This window comes from Adiantum capillus-veneris, chromosome 14 (assembly GCF_014529385.1).
Source record: "Adiantum capillus-veneris isolate H3 chromosome 14, ASM1452938v2, whole genome shotgun sequence".
Taxonomy (NCBI): Eukaryota; Viridiplantae; Streptophyta; class Polypodiopsida; order Polypodiales; family Pteridaceae; genus Adiantum; species Adiantum capillus-veneris.
In genome coordinates this window covers 149,103,900-149,123,060 of record NC_140944.1, presented here as the reverse complement: position 1 = coordinate 149,123,060, position 19,161 = coordinate 149,103,900, and the positions used below count along the sequence as shown (strand labels likewise).

The window sequence follows — 19,161 nt, the reverse complement described above, 5'->3', positions numbered from 1 at the left end:
CATTACAATAATGATACCAAGCACCTTCAAATGGTACTATGGCTTACTTAGGACCTCTCATTATCCACATCCTTGAGTTGCTCAATACATATTGAAAAAAAATCTTTTCTACTGTGAATTTTGTCCTTGTAAAATCATTAGATTTTCAGGGTAATTCTGAGACACAAAATGATTAAGACAAAGAAGTCACAGATTGTTGAAGAGTTTCAAGAATAGTTCACAAAACTTTGTAGATACTCTGTTATATCACAATCTACCAAAAGCTTGTCACCATAAGAGGCTGAAAGCCATCACAGCTTTGCATGTTGTTCAAAATGAAAGTAAAGAATAGGATGAAGTACATATATATGTGCAAGCACAATTTCTCATGCTGGCATCGTCCAGTAAAATAACAAAGATAACCAGCAACTAATTCAGTCTAATCCACAGTAAAAGGGGGAGAGAACTCCGTTTATATCGACCCCGTATAGGGAATTCCTGAAGAGGATAAGGGGAAGTTAAGCTACTCAGACGGCGATGTTCTTCGTTACACAGGCGCACTTTGATCTAATCTAAGCCATACATATAAAGCACTCTCTTCACATAACATGAGAAGCCAAGGGGCACAATAGGAGCTCAAAATCATCATCAGCAGGGCGGAAGAAGGTCGAGGTTGTTCCGCGGCGGCGACTAGTCGCTCGATTGCCTGATAGGGCTCTCCTCTTCCTAGGAGGGGAAGGGGGGGTGAGGGGCTCTGGAATTTCAAAGGTTGGACCCTTTGGGGTCTCACATGATGATGATGATGCCGAGTCACTCAAGCTGCAGTCAGTCATTGATGCTCCTGGTGCATTAATGGAAGCCCCTACTTCTGACAAATTGGCATTGACAATCATTACCTCAGCCCTAATATTGGCTAGGGTTGAATATGACACTTCATCTTCACTCAATGAGCTCTGTGAGAAGGAGCATGCGGAGGGCTCCCTCTCTTCTGCTTCTGCTGCTTCTTCTTGGTGAAATGTTCCAATTCCGCCATAGCTGGACCTTGGGAGATTAAGCCTGGGTAAGCTAACCATGACTGCCCAAGTGCTTACTCTCTGCTGGCTCAGATCTCCATCTTCAGGACCTTCCGCAATCTGCAATGTCTTCATGTGTGTGTGTGTGTGTGTGTGTGTGTGTGAGAGAGAGAGAGAGAGAGAGAGAGAGAGAGGACGCACAACTGGCTTGGCTCGAGAGTCGAAAGAGAGACGTATGTGTACCTAGAGACCCCGTCGATTCACATGGAACTGGTGTGTGCGCGTGCGCGCGCGTGTGTGTGTGTGTGTGTGTGAGAGAGAGAGAGAGAGAGAGAGCAGATCACTCTCGAGTCCAGTGCTTCGAGCGCAAGCAAGTGAAGGCTTTAGCAAGAAGCTTCCGCCACCAACCCTTCCTGTCCCTTTGGTGGTTTGAAAAAGTATAAAGAAATGCAAAAAGGATCGGCCTACTTGGCAAACAATTGTTTGTAGCAAGAAAGTCAAGAAAGAAAATTCAAGGATAAAGTAGCCAGTTCCAGACTTAGCTTTCCACGTGGCAAAAGTGCTTTATTCTTTGTGGCTCCCACACGTGGACACTCAAAAGGTCCGGCCAGCCACGTACATGCTCTTTTGAACTGGGTTCCCACGGGGTGCACAAATTGCTCTTCACACACTCAAAGTGCTTCAGTTCATCCCCTCTCAACACACTCAAATGGAAAGGATTTATACTCATTGGGTGTTTTTGTGGGAGCATACATTCGACAAAGTGTTAGGTGAGCAATAATGTGTCCATGCAAACTGTATAAGGACCTGACACTTGTTGTGCGTTGAGAGTACTTATATCCTTCGAAAAGTAAGGAAGTATGAGCTTCCTATGGCTAAAATACAATGAAAGGCCACTCCTACAACTATAAGTGAATGAAAGAAAAAAAAACCTAATAAAGAAAACCTACATAAAGCACAGGTTTTGATGTGGTTGATACTTCATCAAGGCCTCTAGACAGGTTCTAAAGCAAAAAAACTAGGAATTGCTGATGGCATTTGTCCCAGATGCAAGGAAGTTGAAGAATCTTTGAATCACCTGTTCATTCACTGTAAATTCAATCAGCACCCACTTTGCTTTTCAGCTACAAAGTGTTTTTAGGGCTGATAGGGCCAAACTCAATTGGAGATCCATTTTGCGTGCGGAATGTACTTTCAGTGATGTTCCACTTTGGACCTGTATCAAAGGGGTCTTTCTACACCACATCTGGAAAGAAAGGAACAATGCTAACTTTGGCCATTCCTTCTCCTACTCGGATATCCCCTTCGCCTTTAGTTTCAAAGTTACTATAGATTCTCAGTCAGGTAAAAGAAGCTGTAGATGTCGAGGTTTCAACCTTTCAGAAACTTCTCAGATGGCAGCGATGGAGAAAAGTTACTCTTGCCCATTATGATCACACTAGATTGTTTCTTAATTTTAACTAACTCAATGCATGAGTTCAGTTAATCTGGATTCCCCTTTCCATCCGAAGGGCCTTTTTGTATTTCTTTCCTTTTATTAATTTAGTTTGTCTTTCCAAAAAGGAAAAAAACAAATAAAGAAAACCTGCTAACATTACAATTCAATTTTTATTTTTCCAAAAACAACCCCATGACCATTACCTCAAGTACTCTATTCTCTTGATTGGAGCATTGTTGCCAATGCTCCAGTGATGTCAAGTGAAGTTCTTCTGAAGTCACCCCAGATGTTTAAATTGCAATATCCACACCTATGCTCTGCAAAACTAAAAATCAAAATGATGTTATCGATTATGAAAACAACAAACAACCTTGAGTTTCCCATGTTGAAACTGTAGGCATGTATTGCCTATTCGAGTTGTAAGCTTATTTAGGCACAAAACAAAACTGAGTTTATCTTGACAAGCATTTGTTTCATGCCAGCTCCACTCATGAATTCAACGAGTAGAATCCTTTATAGTAGGAAAGATTGGACGACAGTAGAGACGAATGTGAGTGCACTTTCAGCCTATGGGCACAATCATCACATGTGATCTTTTTTTGTTTTTGGCGAACAAATGAGCTATCTACAGAGTGGTGGAATTCAAATAAATTTTGTAAGATATTTGTACTACAGACCACTATGTAAGATTGACCTAGGTAGAACAGAGGAAAAAGAACCTTGTTGAAGTTTTTTTCTCACATATGTGTGGTTTCATGTTGCTTTGATTTTGAGCTAGATCACTTATTGTGAACATGAGTGTGGCACTAAAAGCTATTCCTCTAGGGTCATGTGAGCAATATCTTTTAAAATTTAAGGAGGCCCTTAGTAGTAGTCAATGCGAGACTTACAAATTAAATAAAAGATGGGCATTGAGTTGCAATGTGTGTGTCGATTGTTTTGAGTGGGAATGAGGGCCAATGGGGTGGTAGAGAGAGAGCAATGGGACGGGGCTCTTAAGGCTTGTCCGAGTGATTTGGATGCGCAGACGAGACGAGAATGAAGGTGGGAATATACCAATATACCAGGTGTCACCTTATCCATACCCGCGAGTCTGCGAGGCGGCCAGAAGGTCCATGGCCTCTCCAAACTTAAGCGGTCACATTAGCGCGCAACCTCTAGACTGATGACTGATGACATTCACACTGCCAGCCCTCGCCTGCAAAGTTCAACCTTCAAAGGTTCTGCTGTGACCTGTCCACCTGGCAAAGCCCTTCTTGCCCCTGGCCCTATCCGAAATGAGTGACCGTGGGTTGAATCTTTGACAGGTTTTCATCCCAGAAATCGGCCAAAGTACCCCAACACGGGTGAAATGCCCGGCAAAAAGCAATCATGTTACTTCACTATGCCTTTTATGGGTGCCAATTAGAAAATTGCAGCTTCGGCATCCCGAATGGAATGGTGACCTTGGTAGTCGGTTTGTTGTGTGTCCGCTAGGGATGAACTCGAGGTAATTCATTTCCCCCTTTACCCCTAGCTCACCGGACTCATCCAACGACCGATATTGTTTCGCAATCACGACACCTAACGCCAACCATAGATCCCCTTTCGATCGCACTATGCCATTTCGTGACTTTAGATTTGCCTTCACCCCTTTCTAGCCACAACCAAGAAGACTTTCTCATTTAACCATGATCTCCACCTTTTCATTAGTCGATAGCTCAGTTGGTAAGGTGCTTGGGTAGTGCACACTCATGTTGAAGATTCTCATATGCTTAATGTAAGTCTCCCACAAAATACCTTTGTTGTTTATCTCATATTGCTATGATAGCAAAGTGAAAGAATGCAAATATCATGAAGCTTGCTGACCCTGAAGCAAAAAAATTTGAAATTGCTTAAGCAATGGTCACATGGGGCATAGTTCTTTATTATTCTCACGAATAACTGAGCCTGCCGCATGGTCATGTGAGAGCAGAGGGTCGGCATAGTAGAACTGTGCTCGAGCTTTTGCAACTTTGCATAGCCCTAATCTACTATTGTATCTACCCACTAAGACTATTTGTGCATCACCTTGTAACCATTTACATTCGATCATAATCTTTCCTTTTGGCAATGGCACTAAATCCCATCTCTCATAAACTACAAGGGAAACCATCGCCTCATCATAGCTTGATCCCAATTTGCACCTCCAACAACATCCTCAAAACAAGTAGTCTATATATCCTACATAATCTTCGCTATATATACACAATGGAAGTCACATAATTGTCATAACTTCAATCTCTGCATGGGATTTCTTACTCTCCTAGATCTACATGGTCCAATGCCACTATTGTATTTTTTGCTTGCATTCTTCTTGCACCGAGAGTCTACACCTCCAAATATGTAAGTGTACCATGTGAGTTCAGAAGAAGGGGTATTCTATTTTGAGAGATTTAAAAAAATGTACAGATTTACATTTACAAAGGTTTTTTAGTTGCATTTCGGAAAAAAACTTGTAATTTATAAAAAAAGGTTGTTGCTTACCCCAAGCTGACGAAGGATAGTGGTTTTATTGGTTACCTTTGAGCACACATGATAAAAATGATTTCTTTAAGGTGAACCTCTCAAGGACTCTTCAACATAGAGTATATCAAATTCCTCTTAGATACTTTGCCTAGAGTCACATGAATCACCATAATCATGACTTGTACTCAAATTTGGCATAACCTTTCATTTCCCCTTCCTTGACACATTTGATAACTTTGCAGGACTTAGTCGGATCCTATTCATAATAAAGTCAATAGTAGAGATTGTCTCTGACCAACCCAGGGGATTCACCATGAAAAACTTATCGTGCCACGTAAGTGCAGGGGAGGGGCATATTTTTACATGTTACATAAGCATATAAGTTAGGGGTAGGTCCCCAATAATTTATCTCCCAAGCTTAGAAATAAGAGAGGGGGTATCATATTTTTTATTTTTATTTTTTGGGGGGGGGGAGAAGGGATAGGGAAAGAATTGAGAAAAGGGGGAATGGCTTTCCAAAAGAGTCTACCCTCAAACTTGTGAGTCAATAGCTACAAAGATACATGTACAAACTAACCCTGCTTTGTATCAATTGCTTGTTTTGTGAGTATAGTTCATTTGTTGAGGGATGAGGGCTACAAAGAGCTTCCATAGATGCAAATTTATACAGAGGAGCCAACACAACTTTATAACCATGTTTTTGAGCAATAATGTGTATTGCTTTTGAAGTTATAGCGGGACCTAGAACTACTCAAACTCTTCTCCATGCCTTGGTTACATAAGAGATCCCCTAAACACGAGCAATAATTATTCCAAGCTCCTCTCATTGAACACAAGCAAGACTCCTTCCCTCTTTCAATTCCCAAGAGAGAGCTTCGAGAGAGCCCGTGAATCCTCCGAGAGAGAGAGAGAGAGAGAGAGAGAGCAAAAGAAAAAATTAATTCTTCCCTTTGCTTATGCTATGCCAAGAGCAAGAGAGCTCCCATAGGTCGAGAACCAAGCAAGTCCTTTCACTCCTCCCACAAGAGTAAGAACATTCCCCCCAAAGCCATCCCAAAAGATCCTAAGTAACCCACAACCCTCTTGCTGAGATCAAGAGAGAGCACCCCAATACTAACAAGAGTGAATGAAATTTCAATTCTTCTTCTTCTCCTCTCTAAGAGAGAGAGAGAGAGGGAACGGGGAGGGAACCCCCAAAGCACGGACAAAGCACACACCAAAACAAAGTAGGTTCTTCAACCCTCAAGACGAGAGAGCTTCCCGAGAGTCCACCCATTCTTCATCTACCGATAGCAATCCCCCCATTTATTTTTTCCTTCTCTCTACTCGTCTCCTCTCTGTTCTCCCAATAATAGCCCCCTTTTTTACTATTTTTAGGCACTTTATGAACTCCCTCTTGTTGTTGTCACGTCGCGTGATAATAGCGTGGGAGTCTTTTCCTGCTGATGTGGCGCACCAAGCTTGAGTAGAGCATCAAATTGGTTGATACTAGTATTGAGTTGTGGCGCCGTAGGCTGCTCATCAACTCCCGCTCGATGGCTGAAGTCATCCAGGCCTTGTAGAGGCCAGCAACATGAGATCATCAAGCTTTGTACCCTCTTCCCAGCCCTACCTGCTCGCCATGCTCTTCGATTTCCTCTCCCCTCTTCACATTGCCCTCTCTATTTTTACCCAATGGCCTAATTCATGAGCTAAAGGCCTCGAAGGCCCAAATAATCACTACTCTTGATCATGTCTGCATAATGTCCGCTAGTCATATGATGGACGGTCATTCATTGGACCCAAAGCCCAATTACTTCATCAAGCCTATTATTCGGTGCCCTATTTGTGGCAAAAATCCCATATTGGTGCCCAATTTCCAAGTAAGTGCCGCCAATGTCATCATTTTCGATGCTCGTATAGTGTACAAAGGCTGGAAGCCAAATTTCCAAAACGAGGTCCAAAGACTCTAAACCCGTGTGCCAAAGCAAGACTCTGAGAAAAACCCTCATCTCAAACATACACAAATCCTGTCTAGAGACCATATACCCAAATGCCCATAACTTGTCCAATCTAAGCCCGAATTGTGTTCTACAAAGCTCGATCGCCCCCCTAATCTCAAGACCTGCAATGCAAGCACTAGTTTTGAACTGCAAAACTCCAACTTTTTGAATTATACCATTAAGTTGTCAAGCATTCTTGATTTTTGAAACCCGTAAATATGCATAAGTGCAGTTAATTTGGTTGTATTGGCTCCATTCTAAATGTGATTGAAGCTTGGTAAAATTCAGCTTGATCTCAAAATCAAATCTGGGCTATTCAGCCTTGTTATCTTTCTAGTTTCTCAAAGATGAAGAGCCTTTGTTCAATGTAAACCTCAACGTGGGATAGTCATGTTAAATCTCACAAATACTTAGTTTTGATTATTGCTCACATTGACAATTGCAGTAACCTGGATTATACACTAAAAGCCCATGTAGTGGATTATTTGAGTTTTTCTATAGATATTTCATGTATAGTTAGAAACACATGCTCTAAGAAAGTAGGCTTGCTCTCAATTAAACATGTGCGCATGTTTTGTGATAGGCATCTTAGAGCGCCTGCCCATAGTCCCGCCAATGGTGCCGCTCAGAAGGCGTCTCACAAAAACTAAAACCCCCATACGCCTGCCGAAACTACCTCCCAAATTTGATTCGCTGTTGGGCTAGAGGGAGGTTGAACCACCCTTTAAATTGACCTCTTGCAGCTTGATCGACTGCAACAAGTTTTTCCATGCTTTATAGGCCTATTTTGAGAATTGTAATCTGTGCACAGTGAACACTCCTAGTAAGTTGTTGCGCTATTACCGAGATGGAGCATGGCTATGGAAGGCTCTCTACTACTTCCCTACTGGCAGGATTTCACGTTTATTCATTTCACCTTCAGATTCCAAAAGATTCGTTCTTCCCACCTACTAGCTTTGACGTTGCATGTGCAGCTGTCCAACATCACAATCAAAAGCATCCAGTGCGGTTTTGAACTCTTCCACCCACTCAGTTACACAAATGGAGATTATCGTTGTACACCAGCAACGTAGGCCCGTACGATGCTCGCAGACTTGCTTATAGTCTTGAAAAAAATAATTTGCACTATTCATTGTATGTTGGACATGCACCCCTCATCACCTCTCCCAACACTTGGTGACTCTTGTCCCGACGACGAGCGCCCTTGCAGAATGCGAGTTCGCAGGTCCTATCGTCATTTGCCACATCTTTAAATACTCCGCATGTTTTATGAATAAAAACCAATCGGTACCCTATGGGACTAGTACGCGCCTCCAGTTTTTAAGAGGTCCTTGAAAAGGCACCTTTAAAAGGTTTATGAGAAGGTGCTCTTCGAGTAGGCTGAGGTAGTCAATCGAGGAGTTATTGTCAAGATCGCGTCCGTGTGTGACACAGAGCTACAATGAAAAAAAACAATGCCCTGCTACACCCTGCGCCTCCTTGGCTTCGCCTTCGCCTTTGCCTGCTGCCATCGCACGCTGTACCTCAGCTCGCCACCTGCCTTGCGAGCCAGCAAGAAAAGAGGAGGAGAATCTCGCTTTATTCTCCTCCTCATTTCTTTTACGAAAATCGTGGTTCCCTACTCGCAAAATGTGTACCACCTACTCGTTCTCCTCTCTTTTTATTCAATTCTTCAAGAGACTCCCCCAATATTGTCCTTCAACAACTACCTAGGAACTCACTCCTCCCACCTCTAAAAGTGTTAAGGGGGTCGAACACACATGGGTGAAAGACAACAACTAACGGCTACCCTTGTAACCATTCAACCATCCACGCGGTGTTGTTGTAGCTGGTAAGCATAACAAATGTAAAACAAACTCACAGCCAGGATCGCATGCGCATGCACCTTGGCCGTCCGACTGTCGCCTCTTGCACCTACGCGCCCTCTCCAGCTCAACCCTTGCTTCGATGCTTCCTTTCCTGCTTCACGCATCTCCTTGTGAAGAATCTTCTTTGATTCGGCTCATACTTTCTTTTTTAACAATTGCAGCACCTACACGCAAAGTGCATCATTCTTATGGTCACAACAGCGACATTTTTCTGACTCACACCGTTGTGACAATGGAGCACGATCTGTGCCGAGCTCCACATAATCGCATGCCAGATTGTGTATGCATAGCGCCAAGCTCATAAGCATGCGGTAGCCTATGCCGATGTAACGGCTCAAGAGAGTATGTGCTCCCATTTTCATTCACATCCATTCCCCAAAGATTCTCATCTTTCATCTCTGTATGATCATCAGCATCAAGAAAACCATTGGGCTCTACTAGTAAGGACGAAACTGAGTGCGCAGGTGAATTTAATAGACTGTGAGAGGCCGCCGCCATTGAGAGGTGTATTTGCCTTGCTATGTGCTTCCGCCCATTGTCCCTTCAACTCACTCTATACTCTATCCAAATCACTACATGATCGCCTAGTTGAGCCCAAGTAGCACATTCATGCAGACAAAAGTCGCTCTTCTCATGTACATGCAAGGGATTAGGCAAGTGCATGCATCAGATTCGTTGATCTCTCGGAGCCGAATGGATGAGAGCTTTTCAGAGCAGGAGAGCCTGTGGCAACAGAGAAACGTCATACTGGCCGTCAACAACATGCTTTTCAGAGCAGGAGAGCCGGCCGCAACAGAGAAACGTCACCTGCGCCATCTCTAGTCTGATCTCGGTCTCTCTGTCTCCCTGTCTCGTTAACTAATGACATGCTTTTTGAGTTCCTTATAAAGGCTATTTTCAAAATCTTAATCCCTTTGTAGCAATTGCATTCACACAGCCTTGCAAATCACACATGGCTTCCCTTGTTTTGCCTCCGGCTTCTCGTCGGACTCGGTGATTCTCTAGATAACACGCTAATGGGCACACATTTGTAAAGTTTTTGCAGCTTTGGTGTGGATCTCCCGCTTTCATGTGCATTATTTTATGGTTTCATGCATGTGGGTTTCGATAAGCACATTAAGTTGATCAAAGAAATGAGGCAAATACGTTTTGTGGTCGGCCCCTAAGTGGAGCTTAATTTTCTAGTCCTATTTCCCTACATAGGAGCGAGGCTGCAGCCACACTAGAAAGGATCACCCGATGTGACGGGGCGGAAGGCTGCTATTCGAAGCATAGCCTTCCTTGGAGGTAGAAAAGGCTGTGTGTGATCGACTAGGAGGTGACCGGAACGACTAACGTACAATCCATTGCTTGCTAACTATTATGTAGCATTTGCTATCAAATGAGTCGATCGGAGGCATTTCTCAGCTCGTCTGGTTGCCGGATCCATTGTAGGAACCAATGATTTGAGAGAGAGAGAGAGAGAGAGAGAGAGAGAGAGAGAGAGAGAGAGAGAGAGAGAGTCGCTGGCAAACTTTGTTGCCATCGCTAATATAAAAGGTTTAAAGGTCTCGCTGAAGGAGAGAGAGTATTGGTCTAAGGAAAAATGTATGCTAGGATGGTGCATTGAGAGTATTGTGTGTGTGGTTTATGTTATTTAAGATGAGGTTTATGCAATTTGAGAAGAACTTATTGTATATGAGATCATAAAATCGTGTTTTTTTTGTTACGTGGGTACTCTCACACTTGGAATATCTATCCACCAATCTAAACGCGGTCTCGGCCAGGAAGACGTTGACAGCTTCTCGCAAAACATTGCATACAAGAGGTGAGGGCTCGCACCTCACTCAGGATTTGGCTTCATTTTTTAAGTTTTCATAGCTTGCAAATTGTACTATTGGAAAAAGTTTTTTACATGTAGTCTTTGTGGTAGTTTATTTGCTCTTGGATTGTACATGTGACAAAATGAGAGGAGTTACCCATGTTTGTTCTAGCTAATGTGCTCAAGTAGAGCCCTTTGAAGGTCAAGTGGTTTTTCATGTGATGCATTATCTCTTGCGGTGATTTCATTGCAGTGTAGGTAGCTATACACGCTGAAGTTTGCATGTGTTCACTTTAGGAATTAGCACCCTTAGTGAATTTTTTTTTTCTTTCTTGTTTATTAATTTGGCTTGAAGCATGAAGTGGATCTTTTGCAACATGTTTTATGTATATTAAGGATTCTATGAAGAAATTTTTACTTAGTTTGGATGTACATAAGGAAAGAAAGATTTACAAAATGTTTCTTCAAAATCACTTGCCCGCGGAGCTTAAAGAAGATGAAGAACGAGCTTTCTTCTTACAAACATTTTCTCGTGAAGTTCGGGAAAATCTAGCATCACAATATAGTTTGGATCTTCTACAACGATCGGAGAGAACAACATTATGGCCAGAAATAAGATACAACTTATTTCCTAAGGGAAAAAAAGTTTGGAATATACAAAAGATCTTTCTTGATGATTTGGTTGATTGGGATGGAAATCTAAAATTAGTGTTGGCAAAAGAGAAGTTAGGCTTAATCAAATATCACAAAGTAACCCACTATGGAGGTGGTAACATGCCTTTATCATTGATGCGCTATAGAATGAGTATGATAATCCGTCTCATTCCAGAAAAACTACTTTGTCCTTATGAAAAGCCCTGGTAGATACAAACTTGGTCAAGCGCATGGACTTGGGCATTGTTTTGAAAAATATATCTATGTATTTGGGTTTTGTTTTGCAAAATATATCTATGTGTGTAAAGCCCTGGTAGATGTAAAAGTTACAGTGGCATGCTCGACTTGGTCAAGCACATGAACTTGGGCATTGTTTTGCAAAATATATCTATGTATGTAACGCCCTGGTAGATTCGAAAGTTACATATTGATTCTCGACTTGGTCAAGCGCATGGACTTGGGCTTAATGAAATATTGTTGTTTAACCTTTGATTTAAACAAAATGGCACATGTTTAAGTTGTTGTAGGCATATGATACACAAGCAAGCAAAAAACTATGTTCAGATGACATTCCTCAAGCACCACGTACATTTGTTTTTTTGAAAGAGGGTCAACCTTAGTAAAACTAACCCTCATCAAGTTTTGTATACTATCTTGAATCTTCTTATATAGCCTAATCACTCAAAATAAGTTTATTTTGCTACTATTGTTATGGCGTTTCTTCATAGTGGCTCATCCATCTACATCAAATTGCTTGCAATAAAATGTGTAATTTAAGTACATTATGAGATGTGAAACACTTGATTTTGGAGGAAGTGGATCTAGGAGTCATACCTTATCTTTGATGGAATGGTGCTTGCCATTTACAAGGGTAGATCTTTTAGTTTTGGTACCCTTTGTTTAGTACTATGCTAGCATTGGCTAACACATTCCAATATAGCAACAGAGCCAAGAGCACATGTCTACCCAATTGTCTCATTGTCTTCTTATAGGTTTTCCAACATGAATTTATGGTGCAATTTGGTATACTCTAAGAGATCTCTAGACTAACCATCATATCCCTATTTTTTGTGGATCATAGAACATGCAAGCATTACTCCTGTTCTTACATATAGAGTTAAGACTATGGATGAGGCACCTTAGACCTGCCTCTAACACTTGTTCAGGCTTTTGATCTCCATCATCCTAAGAGATTGTTTTTTGCATCGTATGTGCCATTTATCCCTTGATAAAAGTAGAAGGCTTATTCTAAGGATGTTCTCAATAAGGAGCCTTCTACCATAGCTAACATATTGGAAGTATCTAGTGGGAGCCCTTGCACATGATTCATTGTTAAGAGATTCTTCACATCATTCCTTTAGGGGAGCCAAGAAGTATCTTCATCGATTTCTATAATGATGGTCTTATGCATCTACGTTTTTCATCGTAAAACACGACTATATTACATGGCATTCTTCTTCAACATGTTGGTTCATCATTGCTTTCTTGCCCACTCAACCACTGAGTTTCTAAAACTCTCTCTCTCTCTCTCTCTCTCTCTCTCTCTCTCTCTCTCTCTCCCCCGCCCCACCCCCACCCCAAATCCATGGTGAAGGTGAAAATGATTTGGATAGGTACAATATGAAGGCTCTAACCCATATGCAAACTGGGATGCATGTGAGAGAGACTAAGTCTGTCTTCTCTGTCGCAATATGAGAGCTTATTCATTTTCAAAAGTTGCAAAAATTGTAGTGCTATTTCATTTCCGTAGGGGTGCTTTCCTCCAATGTTCACAGTGGCAGAGGTATGTAGGGCATCGTTGGTTATGCAAAAAATTGAGGCGCTACCACAAAAGCTGCTCATGATTGATGTCGTCAATAAATTGGCTAGTAGTGAGCCAAGTGACTCGGAAGAGATCTGATGTGTGGCCAAGTTGGTTGAAAGCTGGGACACCCTTTTTTTTTAAATGCAAGGTATTGATCTGCAGGCTACTTGGATGGTATCACATAGTCGGAAATGCAATGAAGCACTCTCACTGCCGATTGCCTCCTGAAGAAGGGCTTCGCACACACAGTATTAGCTCAAGGAATTAGTTAATGTGCACGTATTTCGAAATTATGCAAGACATGGATGATAGAGCAACACAACCATTTTCTCTCTCTCATCTTCCCTTCATGTTTGCACCATGCAATAGTCCTCTCCCTTTCTCTCTGTGATTATATCAAGCCACAATGAATTTTTAGGGTTTAGAGTACTCTTGAACTTTTGTTAAAAAAATTACTATAAATTTTCAAAATTAGTAACTTGTTTATTTGTTTGTTTTGTTTTGTTTGTTTAGATATATACTCAAGGATAGTTTGATCTACCCATGGCAAAACAAGAGATTGTCGTGCATTTGAATGAGGGTTTAGACCAAGATACAACCTTAGGCTTTGTCCTTCTAAAGTTTGGAGGTTACAAAGACTTGAGAGCAGAAATTGCTTGTGACAAGATCTTTTGTGATGACTTTGTATTTTTGGGAGGATCCAAAATGCTTCATTTAGGACCATCACCAGAGGAGATGTGGAAAGTTGAAGTGGAGGAGGTGACAATTCTGGCAAAAGCAGAAAGTAATGCATGCAAGCGTCCACCAGTGGATTCCATAGGTTTATGCAATGATCCACCTCCCTGGAGCTCTAGCAATGATCCTCATATACATTACCAAATACCTAGTGTTGGCTCCACGGATAGTCCTATGTGTGAAGATGTGGCTATCACCTCGCACAAGATGCTAAAGAGCACTTTAGCTACTGCAAGGGAGGTTAGAAAGTGGGAAGGAGAAGTCAATGTCTCTAAAGAGAAACTTAAAGCCATGGAGCGCCATGATAGATTTGAGTTGATGTCAAAAGATAAGGATGGGAAAGCTATGTTTCAACTTTGGTGTGTTGAATGTGAAAATCCATACGGGCAAGGAGGGCATGATACAATTTCTAACTTTCTACACTCGCATATCAATACAATGGCTCATCGGCGCCGTCTTGCAGTTGGTGAGAAGCAGAAGCACGACAATGAAAGGGCGGACCTCTCAAAAGCGGACATTAAGTCTAAAAATAAGGAGAAGGTGGATGAAGCCTTGCTTGAAGTTTCCACCTTTGAAAGGGACAATGTTCCCATCTTTAGTGTTGTTCCTGACACTCTTGGAGAGTATGAAAATTTGTCAAAAATATTTGTGGAATGTAGTTTGGACAAGAAATGGATACCTTTGTTTCCAAAGACCGGATTGATCGGCCAATGTGTGATTGAACATGTGAAGTCCAATCAAAGGAGCTAATGGAGGTATGGATGAAAAGATAGCAAAGGTGGGCCGTCCAGGCAAAGCATTGGTTGAAGATAAGAGGCAAAGGAACCTACATGGTTTCTTCAAACGCAATGCTAATCCACGTGAGTAAAAAATCTTTTTTTTCTACATGCAAAATGACTAGTGTGTTTAACATTTCAAGTGTGTTTTTTAATCTCATTTCAGAGCCTTGAAATGAGAGCAACACGAATGTGTCACAAAATGCATTAGGTATCTATCTTTATATGTTTCTTTTCATGTTTGAATGAAGGAGGAGGATTGTATACTTAATGTGTCTATGCACAACATGCAGAAAATTATTTGCTACCCACTCTTTGTTGGGGATTTTTGCAAGACACTTATAAAGTTGAAGACAAGATGTTTGATTCGAAACCTTTCTTAGATGACTACAAAGGAGGTGCATGTTGGGATTGTGAGCCAACTACGATGGCCACATTCATGTTTGGAGAAGCACTTGTGTGTATCCAAGGGACATTTCGTCATAAAGATTGCAAGCGAGTAAATCTTCAAGGGGTTCCCTTTGAAAACTTTCAATGTACAAAGTGCACTACAATCCCCAAAGAGCAAGACTTTTGCATGCGCTTGTATTGAGAAGAAAAAGCATTGGAAAATAGAGGCTCTCGTGGGACCGGCGATGGAAGAAGATTGGACTTCATGACCCATTCAGAAATTTTGCAGATTGCAAGAGCCAAAGGAAAGATAGTTAGGAAACTTAAAAGGCAGGTTTGGTTCACCAAAACAAGAGTTGCAGCCTTAAGTGTTAAGGTTCGAAGTCTTCTAGAAAGCACATTTGAAGCAATGAAAAGAGGAGATGTGAAGAAGTTTTGCCATGACATAGTCAATGCTCATAAGTATGGCCTTTTTGAAGGGAAAGAGGCCTTATGGAACTTTCTCACGGACATTTCTCAAAACATGGCAAGAGAAAATGCAGGAAAGCGGTACTCAGAGACAACAAAGAATCTCTTTGAAGCTATAAAGATTTGGGGAGGTACCAGGTTGCATAATTTTCTTTCTTTGAATCTTGAAGGTCCAAATTTGTCAACCACCATGCGAGCTATTCGAAAAGCGCTTTATTATCAAATAGGCTTAAGAGATGATATATTGAAGCATTTGGCTGAAATTTACACTTCTCACATGAAAAAAAATGGACTTTGTATGGAAAGTGTGCCAGTGATTATTGTTGAAGATGAAACTGTTATCAAAAGAATGGTTCGTTGGGTAGCACGAGATGATCATCTACTCGGATTTTGTGGCAAAAAGGAAAACCATGTTTGCAATCCAAACTTTGTGGTACTTGTTGGAAATGGAGAGGAGGGTTACAACATGATTATTGACTCTTTTCAAAATAATGTGATTGCACATTAGGCAAGAGTCTTCATAGAAAATCCCTTGATTGATTGCTTGCCAAAGTTGGTTGTTTTAGTTCAATTGACATGCAACAAGTTTGATTCTTTGTTTATCAGAGAGAAATGGATGGGAATATCTCTCTATTGGAATAAATATGTGAGAAGCATTGTGGGTCCTTTAATTGGACATGCCTCCGATGGAGACTCAAGGAGAAGAAAGCTTATGCTAGAGGATTATACATCATCTCTAGGCAACAGATTCTCAATGTCATGGCAACCTTTGCCTTTCACAGCTTCTGTTGAGATTGATGGATCTATTTTTGGTTTGGATGATTCAGATTTCATTCATAATGGAAAGAAATTGATTAATCCTCTTGATAATGCATCTAGAAGATTAGTCCTTGGCCAAGACTTGGATACTTTAAATCATGTAGCTCTTGTATACCAAACTTTCAAGGTTGAGGAGCATGGCCTTCAACAAGGTGACATTGAATTAAAGAAAAGATCGCCAAAATTGGAGGTCTGCACAAAGAATAGCAAGCCGTAATGTTCAAAATTGCTTACGCTCGTTGCGGACCCAATCCAATATTCGTCAGGAGCAAACACTTGGTACGGAGATGTACCTATCGATAGTTGCATCATACATTGATATCTTTTTATCTCCTTCTCTCAACTTATTTGATCGGATCAAAGCAGCTGGGAAAGTAGCTTTCTTTTTCAGGTACCTGCATCGTTAGTCTTATTTTGTACCCTTTTATTTTCACATGTTAGAGCTTTAAATAGTATCAAGGAGTAACTCTCATGCTTAAATACTTACATGGTATCAAGGAGTAACTCTCATGCTTAAATACTTACATAATCTTCCATTGTGATCAGACTATGGCGCATGTGGATTACCAATCATGAAGCATACTCTTTGAAGCAAAATTTTATAAGTAGAGAAACCTTTTTGGACATTCAACTGTCTTGCCATTTTGTTGTCCTACTGATAAAGGCTTTTAGGGATCATTATGGCCACTTGCGGGTTCCTCTTTCTTCCATAGGGTCAGATTCTTGTGAGAACTTCTTCAGCAAGGTGGGAGGCATGATAAGAAATGAGAGATGTTATGATGGTTATGATTTGTTGAGTAGTGCAGGTTCTCTAAATAGGATTGCTGAAATGCAAGCAGGTTCGTCTCTTGGTTTTCCTGTGGCTCATGAAAAGCAAGAGAATATCTGGTTTCAGATGAATCATTTAGCAGGTGTGTCATTGGCTAATCTCGGTGATTATAGCAATGTGCAAAGTGATGGACATATGATTAGCGCTCTAAAGGAGGGGTTATTGGAAGCAAAGATGTTATAATCAACACTTGGTATGCAACATAAAGATTGGTGTAATGATGCATGGGCAGAGCGTGATCTCTCTTATCTTTTTAGTGTTGTTGATGTCGACAACGAGAATGAAGAGGACTCAGTCACTCAAGTCACTCAAATTGATGGGCATGTCGAGGATGAGAACATTATCATGGCTGAAAGCGAACTTCGCCATACATTGGATTGCCTCATTGATGAAGAGGAAGGTGGAGTGAGAGAAAGCTCATCTCTTGTTTTGATTGATTCAAAAACCATATGCAAAAGCACTCTTTTAAGCCAACTAAATGGAAATCCTACATTGTCAAAGGATAGGCTCACAAGGGTAAAAACAGAAGTTCTTTTCTCATTGGAAAAGAAAACTCAATTAGATACACGCACATGTCTTGTAATTGGATCAGATTGTGCTGTTTTGTTTGAGAAGACAGCAATGGAAGACAGTGCAAAGGAGAAAAACAAAGGTCGACTTGCAAGTACTAGTCAAGGAGCGATCAAAGGGACATGGTACTTGGGAAGATTCATGAGCATGAGAAGGAAGCTGGAAGGTAGTTTCAAAGAGACTCATGGTCCTTTTGATCTTCTCGATGGCCCTCCTAATGTGGAGGTTCATATATTATGGTATCAAATGGCCAAGGGTAGAAGAAGCTACACATATGATTTGGTGGACAATCAAGCGGTATCTTTGGATTCCATAATTACTAAAGCACACTTGGATTATGATGTCACAACAAAAAAATATGTTCTTGATGCTAATGATTATAAGATCTTTAATGATTATTTGAAGAATGTGAAAGGTAATTCAATCTTGTGTGTATAGCTATTGTTAGCTAAATTCTATTATATGCTCAAAGTCATCCTGACATGTTTGAGTTTGCTTTTGTAGGATAAATGGAGGTGGATAATATGCAAGTTTGATTTTTAAGGTATAGGTTTTTTCTTCATGTCCTTTTTCATAATTATGTCCTTTTGTAAATTCCAAAACTTCTTAATTAACATCAACAGTAACTTCTTAATTAACATTAGTTTTCATCTTATGGTGAATTTCAATATGATGCAGGTGCAAGAGTTTTCGCTACAACGTTTTGTTGCTTTTTGACGATTTGGTGTTTTGATGATTAGCAACATTTGGCCAATATGGCTTAGGCATTGGACTTGGTGTCTTTAAGCGAGTTGATAGAAGGATATGACCATAGGCTTGTAGCTTTGTGCATCAACATTTTCTTTAAGTCTTATGGCTTTGTGCATCGACATTTTATTTTGTCTTGGAGTATGTTACTAGCAAGATGTGGTGAACATGTCTATGGCAAGGAAGGTTTGAGTTGTTTGTATCATATGTGATCATGTAGCTTATGTGATTATGTAACTTGAAGCTTGCATTGTGAAAGAGATTACTATGGGTGAGAGACTCCTTGATGAGATTGTTTGTCACAGCGATTGCTAGAAAAATATGGCGTGACGTTTATGCTAAACCTGTCACTCTCAACAAAGAAAAAAAGGCCTTTAATGATCTTTTGATTGTACCTGTGGTCTATTTGAACAAAAGCAAAATATAATTGATTTGTTTTGATTGTGAACAAAGGAAAAGTAGTTAAACATTTTGTTAAAATTGTTGTTTTTTGAAACACACCATTTGCAAACTATGAACATGCTTTAGGTTTAAATTTATTAGTGAACTCAACATTGGGACAGTACTTGAGGCCTATTGGAGAAACATGTGCTTTGTGTTGATTTGGTTGATGTGTATGGCTGATTGTGGCTCACTCTTATAAAGAAAAATGATGTGACTATTGAAGTGTGTTGATTGCAAGATATGTTCAACATGGTTGTGACAATGTGGTCTCTCGGAGTGTGTTTATCGCATATGTGGGGAGGTGCAAACCCCTTACATGCTAACTGTGTACTTGGATCAATATAAAATTTGAAACAA

The 19,161-nt window shown here is 40.8% G+C and overlaps 1 protein-coding gene across 1 annotated transcript; it reads right to left on the bottom strand.

The window, feature by feature from the left end:
* Positions 1-275: 275 nt before the first annotated feature.
* Positions 276-1,414, bottom strand: LOC147443340 (uncharacterized). Its single transcript, XM_086529844.1, has one exon. The coding sequence runs from the start codon at positions 1,125-1,127 to the stop codon at positions 579-581; it is 549 nt and encodes a 182-aa protein (XP_086385970.1). The 5' UTR covers positions 1,128-1,414; the 3' UTR covers positions 276-578.
* Positions 1,415-19,161: the final 17,747 nt, after the last annotated feature.